The sequence below is a fragment of the Protopterus annectens genome, chromosome 11.part0 (genome assembly GCF_019279795.1).
Source record: "Protopterus annectens isolate FY-2018-M chromosome 11.part0, PAN1.0, whole genome shotgun sequence".
Taxonomy (NCBI): Eukaryota; Metazoa; Chordata; order Ceratodontiformes; family Protopteridae; genus Protopterus; species Protopterus annectens.
Genome location: NC_056745.1, coordinates 284,991,172 through 285,003,803, shown reverse-complemented (window position 1 = coordinate 285,003,803; position 12,632 = coordinate 284,991,172). Strand labels below are relative to the sequence as shown.

Here is a 12,632-nt window from a genome sequence, read left to right as displayed (position 1 = left end):
CCTCAACACAGACCTCTGGTGATACCTCCTGTCTTGGACATACTTGATGATGTTTATTCAGAGGCTTGCCTTAATCCGGATTCCCTGCCTCCTGCCCCAGTCAAGCCTGATAGGTACTACAGAGTTCATAACTCTCACCAATTTCTTTACAAAAGCCATAACGCTGACCCTGAAACCATTTCTCAAGGCCCCAAGGGAATGAAGGCCTCTACTGCTAAGAATCCACTACCTTCCGAAAGAGAGTCAAGATCCTTAGAAAGGTGGGGGAAAAAGGTATATACCTCGGCCACCCTAGCCATGAGGGCCTTAAATTGTCAGTTCCATATGCTTAAATATCAGCAGTTTCTGTTATCACAATTAAGAAATAAAATGTCTCAACCTGAACAACCAGATTTGAAGGAGTTGCAGGATATGATGCATAGTGCAGAACAAGTGGGTAAACACACCTTACAATGTGGCTATGATGCCCTAGAGGCCTCAAGTAGAGCTGCTGTTACAGGATCAGTCATTCATAGACATGCCTGGCTTAGGGAACAAATCTTGCCTGATCATGTGAAAGCTAAACTACTAGATGCTCCTTTACAAAAGGATGTGCTATTTGGTACTAATGCTGAAGAGATACTACGGAAAATGGAAGAAAAAGCCAAATCTATGCAATCTGTCAAAGCTTTTCTACAGGTTCAACCACCACGTTTTAGCAGAAATTGGCCTTCTAAAAACTGGTCCTTTCCAGCCACGGACAAGCCCCAAAGAGGTAGAAGTAGGCGCACAAGGGGCAGAGGACAATCACAAGGATCATATAGAGGCAGGCAATGGCAAACTCCAGCACCAAGAGGTGGCGAAGACAGTGCACAACAATACAGGAAACAAACCCAATGACTTCCCCCTTTCCATGCCAAGCAAGTCTCAGCTGGCAGCACCCTTGGGAGGAAAGCTGGCATTATTTACAAGAAATTGGCATATTGTCACAACAGACAAATGGATCCTGGACATTATAAACAGAGGCTACAGATTTCATTTTCACACTCTTCCAAAAATGAGAGGCATGCCAAACCTGCCACACAATCAAAGGGCAGAGGCACAACTACAAATTTCAAAGCTCATGGACATGAAAGCTATTCAAGAGGTACCTACTCACGAACAAGGTCAAGGTTTTTATTCCAGACTATTTCTGGTACCAAGGAAAGGAACCGACTGGAGACCCATTTTGGACTTATCCATCCTAAACACATTTTTACTCGTACCAAAATTCAAGATGCTCACATTACAGCAGCTTCTTCCCATGCTGGGCAAGGAGTTTTGGCTGGTAACATTGGGCCTCAAGGAGGCATACCTGCATGTCCCAATCAGACAAAGCTGCAGAAGATACCTCCGATTTCTTGCAGGTTCAATCCACTATCAATTCTCTGCATTGCCCTTTGGCTTATCTACTGCGCCCAGAGTATTCACGAAATGCCTGGCATCAGTAATTGCCTACTGCAGGCTTCAAGGGATACAAATTTACCCTTATTTGGATGACTGCCTGATCCAAGCGGACAGCAAGCACATACTTCTGGAACATCTGGCTTATGTAACACGGTTACTGAATTCTCTGGGATACACAGTCAACAAAGAGAAATCCAGGCTAACACCATCTCAGAAAATAACTTTCCTGGGTGCCAGCTTGGACACAAACACCCAGATGGCCTATCTTACGCCAGAAAAACAGGGGCAACTAACTCAGTACTTCAAAATACTAGCAAATTGTACCAGGCTTACTGCAAGGAAAATCCTGCAGGCTCTGGGCTTCATGGCATCTTGCATTCTTTTAATCCCATGTGCAAAGTTGCATATGAGGAAACTTTAATGGTACCTAAAAAACCTATGGTCTCAACACAGCCACAGTTTGGAAACAATAATACCAATAATTCCGTGTTTGCAAAAGGAATTTCTATGGTGGGCCCAAGCATGTCAAACAAACACAGGTCTCCCATTCTGCAAGCCTCAAGCAAATCAAGTCATCACAACAGATGCCTCAGATTACGCCTGGGGGGCGCACATGGCAGACAGGTGCATTCGGGGCAAATGGTCCCAAAAGGAAAGAAATGCTAGCAGTGATAAATGCAATTACAGCATTCAAAGACCTCCTGCATCCAGGACAATTATTGATAAGAACAGACAACACCACAGTAATGTGGTACATAAACAAACAAGGAGGAACACATTCATACCCCCTGTGCAGACTAGCCATGACACTTTGGAACTTGGCTCTGGAATGGCAAATCGAACTTCAAGCACAGTACTTGCCAGGTTTGGAAAACACGCTGGCAGACAATCTAAGCAGAAATATGACAGATCCACACGAATGGAAGTTGCATCCTCAAGTGTTTACAAAGATAATCCAAGCGTGGGGAAGGCCAGACATAGATCTCTTCGCCTTCCACAGGAATCATCAATTGGAAAAGTTCTGTTCAAGGACCTTTCATCCAAAGGCCTGGAGAGTGGACGCCCTTTCATTCAGTTGGGCAGCATGGACAGTTTACGCTTTCCCACCTCTGCCTCTTCTGCCCAAGGTGCTCTTGGAAGCAAGAGCAGACAGACCGAAGATGATACTGATTGCTCCAGACTGGCCAAGACAACACTGGTACCCACTCCTGAGGAGCCTAACGCATACTCCTCCCTGGTCCCTACCTCTAATGCCTCTTCTACTGATTCAGCACAGCTACAAAACTCTTCACAGTCAGCTGAAAACCCTCAATCTCGCTGCATGGAAAATTCCTTAACACCACAACAGACCCTACTCACCAAAGAGGTGCAGGATGTCATTTTGGAGGCCAGAAGGCCATCTACTAGAAAGGCTTACTCCGCAAAATGGAAACGGTTTTGCTCTTGGAATGAGAAAAAAGGCCAGGATCCTAGAAAACTGAATTTGCCTCAGGTATTACAGTACCTTGCTGAGCTGCTGAACAGTGGACTTTCATTTTCCTCCATAAAAATCCATGCTTCGGCCATTTCTGCAGAATTCAACACTGATCCACCCTTATTCTCTCACCCACTCTTAAGACAGTTCCTCAGAGGGGCTAAGAATATAAGACCACCAAGGAAACAACCAATGCCAGCCTGGGATCTTAATTACGTTCTAGAAAAATTAACATTGCCTCCCTTTGAACCAGCTGCCTCAACAGATATGCAATATTTGTCCTGGAAAACAGCTTTCCTTCTGGCCATTACCTCAGCTCGTAGGGTTTCGGAACTACAAGCCCTCATGGCTGTGCAGCCCTTTCTCATCTTCCATCAGGACAGGGTTTCCCTTCGAACCAACCCGTCATTTATGCCTAAAGTGGTATCCAGGGTAGCTTTAAATCAAGCCATACACTTACCTACCTTTTACCCCAATCCTCAAAACAAAGGGGAAAGGCTGCTACACTCCTTAGACATCCATAGACAGCTACGTTATTATTTGGACAGAACAAAGCCTTTCAGGAAATCAGAACAACTTTTTGTGTCCTATGCTGTAGGAGCTCAAGGGAACCCAGTTACCAAACAGACAATTTCAAAATGGATAGGCCACTGCATACAGTTTTGTTACTCCTATCATGGAAAATCTGTCCCTACAGGCATCAGATCCCACTCCACCAGGGCCACAGCTACCTCTACAGCCTTCCTCAGAGGAGTTCCTACCAAAGATATTTTGGAGGCAGCCACTTGGAGTTCTGTGCATACCTTCACTAAACACTACCACCTGCCTTTATATTCCAAAACTAGAGCAGGCTTTGCCACTGCTGTGTTGCAGGGCATTCTGGCTCATCCCAGTTCCACCTAGTGCCTACCACCCTGTGCGTAGCTTTGGGATTCTACCCATCTGTGATTACTGCAGCTGTATGCACGATGAACATAGTACAGTTTTGTACCTACCATAAATGTAGATGTTCGAATGCTAATACAGCTGCAGTACAGGTTTCCCTCCCTCCTTCCCCTCTTGGTAAAGGCATAGGGCCTAACCCCTCTTCATACAACCTGTTTGGGTTACCCTTCTATGGTATATTTGCTTGCAACTACTGTTTTTTGATTATATTGCACTGCATGTATATAAATATAATTTCTGTATTGCCTTCCTTCTGGGGGCACCTGACATCTGGGGCAAGAAAGACTGAAGAAAATGGCGTCGGCTGTGTCTTATATACTCCTGCCTCACTGATGTCAGGAAAGAAAGCGACAACAACCGACGCCGGACCTAGACTTTGGAATTCAGCTGACCGAGGACCCGCCTGATGGCAGAGAACCCATCTGTGATTACTGCAGCTGTATTAGCACTCGAACATCTACATTTATGGTAGGTACAAAACTGTACTTTATGGAGCTTAGAAAACATTTGAGAGAAATAATAAGCTTTTAGGAGGGAATATTATTTATGGGTGGTGAAGAGAACCTGATTTGCAACAGTGAGGATCTGTCGGGGGGGGGGGGGGGGCTTATCTAGGAAATAAAATGGGAGGGTAGATTTCTGAAGAAGTATATGAGAGTATTTTGTATGGAAGATGTGAATTCAGTAGCAGAAACTCAAAGTAAATATTTCCTCCAACTATGCATTAACTGGGCTAGACTGGGTAAAGCTTAAATTTCGTAGGGGCATGTGTATTTAATTGAAAGCTTTGAGACCCGTACAGTAACTCTATTAAAATCATGCACCAATAAAAAAAACCTAGAAAATGAAATAGAAGTGAGACACTGGCACTTGTTAAAAATAGAGGAATATATAGTAGATATGATTTGAGAATTGTTAGAGATAGCTAGTGAGTGGGATAAAATAAAAATAGATTTTTAATGAGTGGTAGAAATAAGAGAGAAAGAGTTATGGGAAATTAGTACATGGCATTATTCAGAGAATTCACAAAGGTTAAAGTTTGCAGAAGGGAAATCTCCCAGGACAATAATCGTAGGAAAGGAAGAATAATGGAGTATCTGGACACTATGCACAAGTTTAGACACATTGGTATTAAACAGCTATATTTTTATTATAAGTTTAGATCACAAAAAATATCTACCGCAAAGACTTTGGCAACAGAAAGTAGAAAAGAATTGTAGCCAAACTTAAGGATCTTATGACAGGAATAACTAGAGATCCTTCAGATATTTTAGAAATATTTTGGAATTTGTGTGAAAATTTGAATAAAGGAGAAGAATGTCAAAACCAAGATGAGATGCAAATTGAAATATTTCTTGGTTACACTAAGGTTAGAGGAAGATGTTGCCTCAACAGCTATAACTAGGCTAGAATCAGGCAACGTTAAACACTGATGTATAATCAATAAAAGTAAAAGTTTCCTGGAGAGGAAGTGAAACATTGATGTATAATCAATACATTTCCTGGAATGACCTATATTCTGTTGGAAATTTTGTAAGTTAGGAGGAAGAGTATGACAAGGATCTGGGTGGCTTTCCTCAGCAGTATTTTAAAGTAGGGTGAAATATCAGCATCTTGGAATAAAGTAGTTGCAGGATGTGTTCCAGACAAGAATTGCAATTAAGAGAATCTATATGACAAGCTGTCTTTGAACAGTCCACTCCCCCACCCCACTCTGTTATTTGTATTAAGTTTAAAGCCATTATCCAATAAAATTAGGGGTTCACAAATACAAAGATATAACTGGTGTAGTGATCAAAAAAGTTAGCCTAATTTGCAGATATTATTTTGTACATGCTGACTCTAGTAAAAGTTAAACATTTTGAAGTGGTTTCAATTTTTTTGAGGTATAAAGTAATTGATAAAATCTATATTAGTAAACTATGTATACATGTATAAATTGTTTAACAAGACCTGTACTTATGAGGTAATGACAAAATGAAGTGTTAAATGAAAGGATTAAAAATGATTCTTATGGATGATTAGGTAGGTGAGAGGAGACTAAACAGAACAGAATACAAAAATTAAGAAATTGGAAGCTCTACGTTATGGATATGGATAGTAAGGTACAAGCAGTGAAAATATTTTTAGTCTCTATAGTGTCATATGCAAGTTTTTGTCAGCTGAAGGATAAGTTGTGGATGACAGCCTTAATGAAGTTTATATTTGGAAAAGGACAATGTTAAGTGGTATTAGTTGATTCTCCCCATGGAACAAGGAGGGTTACATTATTTGAATTAGTACTTTAAAGCAATGCAGTAAGGATCAAACACACAACTCCAGCAGAATGTTATAAATCAAAGTGGAGCAAGATGATGAAATGGGGTGGGCAAATGTTTGAAAGATAGAGACTAAGATTTTAGATGCATGCCTAAAAGGTGAATAGTAGTAACCATATAGAATGTTACATAAAGAATTGTTCTTAGAATTAAGCCAGCAGAGAAATGGAGAAATGAAATAGTACTGATAAAGATGTCCACAAGCAGGCATATAGGAAATAGATAACAGGGAGTTGGAATTTATTGGAGGAAGCTCATAATGGAACCAAGGTATTGGGAGCAGATGACTTTGAGAAAGATTGGAAGACTGGTAATAAGCTAATATGCTAAACAAGAGCTTGGACTGCAGGTGGGAGATTACCTTCCCTATTAGGAATTGATAGAGTATAGGCAAAGAGAGAGTAACGGGGGAGTGGTAAGTAACCGATCACACAGGCAAACCATTCAGTAAAACCTGCATGTTGCTGAAACATTGGTATGTCCTTTAAAGGTTATTTGCATTATATATCCCATGGGCCTTCACTATTAGAGTTATACATTAAGACCCTAGCTTGGCTGGGTCTTCCTTGCAGTTTTTGCTGATTGGTTTATCTATGTGATCTTCTCACCATTTGCTTTGGGTATTATATGGGGTATTTTGTAGGCACCCTAATGTTTATGGACATCAAGGTTAGTTTTAACTCTGTTTCTAAGGTGCAGTCAAGCAGTCTACGTATGCTGTACTGATAAGTTCAGATAAAGGCTTAGATATGGTATGTCTCTAAGTTAATAGGATTTCTCTTTATTGGCCTGAAAGTATCCTATTGACTTAAAATGTAAAAAGTCATGGGCATTCAGAATGTGTAGCTGAAACACCGGTGTGTCCTTAACAGCTCATTTGTATGTATTCCATGGACCTCCACTACTGGAGCTTTAAGGTGTTACACACTGACAACTCTAACATGACTGAAGCTTTTTCAGTTTTTACTGAATGGTTTCAGTGTGACCCTTTTACTCTCTGTTTTGAATACTGTAAAAATGATAAAGGAATCAGTGGTTAGATGTTTAGGAAAGAGGAGCACATTTCATGGAAATAAATGGAATTTTGGAAACAATGCAAGAAAAATATTGTTTAGGAGGTGAATGAGATTTGAAGGAAGGCAGGAACTGAACAATTTATGTAATGTAGAGTGACTGAAAACTGATTAAAAATGTGTGATGTACAATGGTAATGGAAACTGTTACTATATTTTGTTTTCTGTTAATGCATGTGAAGGCTTGTTGCAACACAAAATGTGACTGTTTAATAGAAATGTTAAAAACAGTGCTTTAAGACCTTTCTAAATTCCAGACTGTGCAAAATAGTTTTGTTATGTGGGTCTCTACCTTATCACTGAATCCTCATAGACTGAAGTTTGAAAAGTGTGATCCTTCCTTCAAGCCTTTTGTTATTATTTTTTTTTATTCAAAAGGTACACTTTGATCACTTTTGTATGGTAGTTTGATGGTCCAGAATTGAAGGGAGAAGTTCACACTCTATTTTATAGACATTTATCTAATAAGATCTTTAAGAGTGCAGGAACCAGAAAAAAGAAATTCCATACAGTGAAAGAAAGCTTTGACTTCACTAAGCGCACCCTATGTGAGAGTGCAGAAGTAAAGGGACTGCAGATTTCAGTCCGCTGGAATTAGGCAAATACAGAAGAAAAGTTTCAAACCATTTCTCGCTTGGAGTTTGAAGCTGCAGTGAAATCAGTTTGAAGATGTGTGGGACTGTATAGCTCTCATTTATATATCACTGTAAGTGGAATTGGAGATGTGATTGTGCAACCCTAAAATCAGTGAAGGAAATCCTTACTTTTCATTAATTCCAGTTGCATCAAGTGTGTTCAGAAGTGAGTTGAGAGCACATTGAGATGTGTTTGTTATGAACATTTTCGATCCGAGTGATTTATCTCTGCTTCAACATTTTAGAGGCAAATTACATTGTTTACACCCTCAATTCAGTTTGTGTGTGAGTCCCAAGATCAATGCAGTTAGAGTATGTGAGTCCCAGGACTGATTAAGGTTTATCTGAGCAGTGCTATTATTGTTTGTTTTTATGCATGTAATGGAACAGCACTGATTCTTTGGCTGGCAATCATACTCAAGTTTCATAGTAAGCAAAGCTATGCAGCGCATCCTGTTAGAACATGCCAGTGCATCCACTCCACATAAGGAGGTGTACTTGTCTTACTCTTTTCGAACATAATGCCCACTTTGGCATGTTTCTGTCCCAACACATTCAGCAGTTGGAGCACCCACAAAAAGATACAAAGCCTAAACAGTATGTCCTACACTAACTACTCTGTATCCTAATGCCTGGACTGCTAAGAGGTGACCTATGTCAGACATACAAGGCATCCTCCAACCCACTACTGATGGATTTACTGCACATCAGCATGTCAGATGGCATCAGAAGTACTCTGCCTAAGGATCTAAGCATGTTCTGCAACATCAACAGAATGGTTTGGAGGGACAGGTATGTCTCTCAGAGGAGACTGCCGCACTGGAACAGACTCCCCATCCACATAAAACGAAGTTCATCCCTGTCCTTATTCAAGCACACCTTGGCTCTATGAATGGGAAACAGAAGATTTACCCCAAGACTGCCCCCTCTGCTACTTATGGACAGGGACAGTTCCTAAATGCTTTTTCCTATGTATGGATCCCCTCAAATTATCTGTTGTATGATCCCAGTTATTCTCATTAGGGGTAGTACTGTATAACTATCACCCATGTGATAGGTAAGGCCAAACCCTAACCAAATGGGATAGGTTAATTCAAACACAAAAAGGGAAATTGGCCAAGCTTAAAATGGACCTCATGCGACTAGCCTAGTACTTACCTAGGAACCTGTAATAGGTAAATAGGTTCCTAGGTAAATATTAGGCATTTTGCAGACTGTTATATGCCTTGCTAATAACCAGACCATGACCAAAGGTGAGAAATCAAACCCTGTACCCTGTGCCTGTGAACACCTTAAGCGTTATGCTAACCCTCTAGTACCTTTTTTAAATTCAAATTTAAACACGGTTATCTTCCCATTGTTTTCATTCATAGTCCTAGGTAAGTACTAGTCTAGCTGCCCGTGAACCATTTTAAGCCTAGCCAATATCCTCAAGGTGAAAATCAAACCCTGTACCTTGTGTTAACGAGGTAGATTTGGATGAATGAATGAGAAACTGCAAATTCACCCCTGATTTAGCACCCATGACTTTCATGGATAGGGGCAACAAGAAAATGTCTAAACATATATTTGTCTTTCCTGCTGTGGGTTATTTGTATGCAAAATATAAGGGTTAAAAACTAACAAGGGAATGTAAGCCTAGGCTTCTTAAGATTCTGACAGATTAATGGCCAGTACATACCTATGAACCATGGCTACGTTACCTGACACCCTCTGCAGTTCCCCAGTCAGGTACCCCCTCAGCTTTAACTTAAAAAGATTTTTCTGCATAAATTGGCTTGCTGCAGTTAAAATACCACACATGAATTGCTTCAACACCTCAACCATAACCACAAATACAAAATCATCATTCATTTCTGAATTCCAGTAATGTATTTTTGGTAAAGATTGAATGTTCCAAGAGTGATACCACACTGTTTACATGTGCCCATTGCAACCCCTAACACTTTGCACTGGGGGGGGGGGGGCAGCTGTTAATGCCACTTTCTCCTCTCCCTAGCTTTGCCTCTGCAGCCTGTATTCTACACAAGCTTATCCTGATTCACAGACTGTAGCTTTCCTAGTGGCATAGATCTGCATGTCTGGGCAGCAAAAGTTTCAGCACTATTTGTAAATGCAGTATTTGAGAGTGGGGCCTTGGAAAATTATGCTTATAAGTAGCTTCCAGCACTTAATAGTTTAGAAATTTGTGTAGTATCAATCTTGTAGCACTCTGTACTTTGCATTTTACCTTGAAGAGCAATGCAGAAAATGCACATTATGAGGGGTATCTGAGCAGGGAAATAAGGGAATATTTGTGTGTGTGTGTGTGTGTGTGTGTGTGTGTGTGTGTGTGTGTGTGTGTGTGTGTGTGTGTGTGTGTATGTATGCATAAGCACTGCCTAATGTGACCTCTGGCTTTTATTAACAGTGGGATAGTAATTGCAGAGTGCATAGTTGCTGGCTATGTGTGTGAGCGTGTGCGCGCACATGTGTCAGCATTAGTTTGAATGTTTGATTGCATCGTTTGTGTACGTATGTGGAGAGTGAAGGCATTTGATAGGGTATACAAGTGAGCAGGTATTCTCACAAGCTCAATGTCTCATCTGTTTATAAATCAATAAATGGTGACAGCAGTGCAACACAGCACATTGGTGTATGGTAGATTGTACTGCTGCACCATTCTGCTCGAATCCCAGCCTTGCTGTTTTTCAGGAGGGCGTTAAGTAGGTTTTTGTCATGAATGCTGAAAAGCATCATGGAAGAAATCATACTATAGGCAAAAATGTTTAGTGTTTTGCATGTTTGTGTTGCATAGCAAAAATATTGCAACTTACTAAAAAATGACTCGATGCTATCATTTATCTTTCAGGGAAAACCTGCAGAGGTTGCTGGATGACAAGCATTTTAAAGATGAGATTGTTCATTTCAATATTTCTGAAGATGTTGCAGTAGTAAAGAATCAGCACAGGTCTGATCTGATCCCTATTCTGATGAGGTAAGGAAAGTGTTGTGTTGATTAGCAATCAGGAAGTGAACAGTGTAAAAACTTTTTCAGCTCATTGTATTTTATGTAAACATTTATTCACTACAATCATTGAGTCCTGATTAATTTTAACTACTTATAGTTTAATCCTCGTGTGTGCCTTTTTCATTCCCCTGTTGCTGGAGGCTTATGTTTAATTTCTGCTGTCAGCCTGGTTTAATGACACATTTTTGACTAGTTGGCTGGCAAAGTTTATTGGAGTGCTGGTTGTCATTCAGTAACAAGAACTTTTCTGATACTTCCTGTTTGCATGTGTCAGTGTTTAACTAGAGGAAATGAGGATTCTTTGCCTTCTTTTTCCTAAGAACTTTAGTGTTTAGCATCTCTTGATTAGCACTGCATAAATATCAGTGGTAAGTGAACCAGTCAGATTGTCCGCAGAAAGTACAGCATGTGCCAGTTTCTACATTGTCATATCAGAACATACCTACTTTGCTGGGCAGGGTTATATTCAAGCAGTATGCCTATATAGATGTTCTTTGTATTTCACTGTTGCAGTCATTACATTTGGGTATTCTAACCAAGAGATGAAAAGCGAACAAGGAAAACCAAAACCATAAACAGACGTTCGCTGTGGAGAACCAAATGAGGGTCCAGACCAAGACTGCAGACAAGTATTTAATATTCCAAACTCTAACGCTTTACACACAAAAAATACGTTTTCGAAAATCTTCCTCAGAAAACAAACACCAAAAAACAATAATGTTACACTTAAATACCTTTGTGTGAATGGATAAACCAATGAATTCATAGCATCAATGAATCTATTAAGAAGTTTGAATTGAAAAGTTTCAATTAAAAAGTTTAAAAACTTAAAGCGTCTTCTTCCCTTTAGTCACCACCAATAATAAATATATAAATTTGTATGTAAATGAATGAATGTCTTGTAAACAAATATATATAAATGTTAAAAAATCATAACATTAATATATACTTTAAAATATATAATTTCATTGTGCAAGTATAAATTACAAACAACAGTTAAAACATTGTAGGGTCAATTTTGAACAAATTGTATTCCTATAATGCCCTCTAGTGGAAATTTATAATTTAGCACTCCTCAATTTTAAAATTGGAATAATAGATACCATATCATTTAAACCAGGATCTCTATTGGCTTCCAAAATAATTTGCCATAATAACTCTCTGTATTCGAGTTTCGTCTCCCACATACCTCCCCTAACTTCTTTGAGAACCACTTCAATTACAAAAAAAAACAAAGGAGGCTTGTGGGCAGGTTAGTGTATGTTTGTAAAGTGCATTGTTCATATTGTGCTTGTTAATTTCATAATAATGTTCGTATATTCTTAATTTCAACTTCCTCTCAGTTTTACCAACATAAAAGGACCCACAAATAGAACAAAGAGCTAAATAAACCACACCATTAGTATTACAATTAGAAAAAGAGTGGCTTTTAATATGTTTGTTCCTACTAGGTATATAAATAGTAGAACAATTAATAATATGTGAACATTGGGAACATGAACCACATTTAAAGGTCCCCAATCTTCTAGATGTACCTTCAACTCTTGAACCACCGCCAAACTCAAATAACCTCTTAAAGTTAGTATCTCTTCTATAGGTAAATCTTAAAGGTTGACTATGAATTTGTTTAAGTTCAGAAATTTGTTTAAAGCGTTCCCATTCTCTAGAGACAGTTTGCTTTATATAACCTGAATCCACCTGTATAATCCATAACATATATTTCATCCCAATTATTGGTAGAAATATTAGAAT

At 39.5% G+C, this 12,632-nt stretch overlaps 1 protein-coding gene across 1 annotated transcript in view; it reads left to right on the top strand.

Annotated features, from left to right (window-relative positions):
• UTP20 (UTP20 small subunit processome component) overlaps positions 1-12,632 on the top strand; it is a gene marked incomplete in the record, with an annotated part of 2,478,305 nt that overhangs the window by 1,309,335 nt on the left and 1,156,338 nt on the right. Inside the window, 1 exon segment of the mRNA XM_044087776.1 lies at positions 10,722-10,847. Within this exon segment, the coding sequence (XP_043943711.1) occupies positions 10,722-10,847 (126 nt within the window).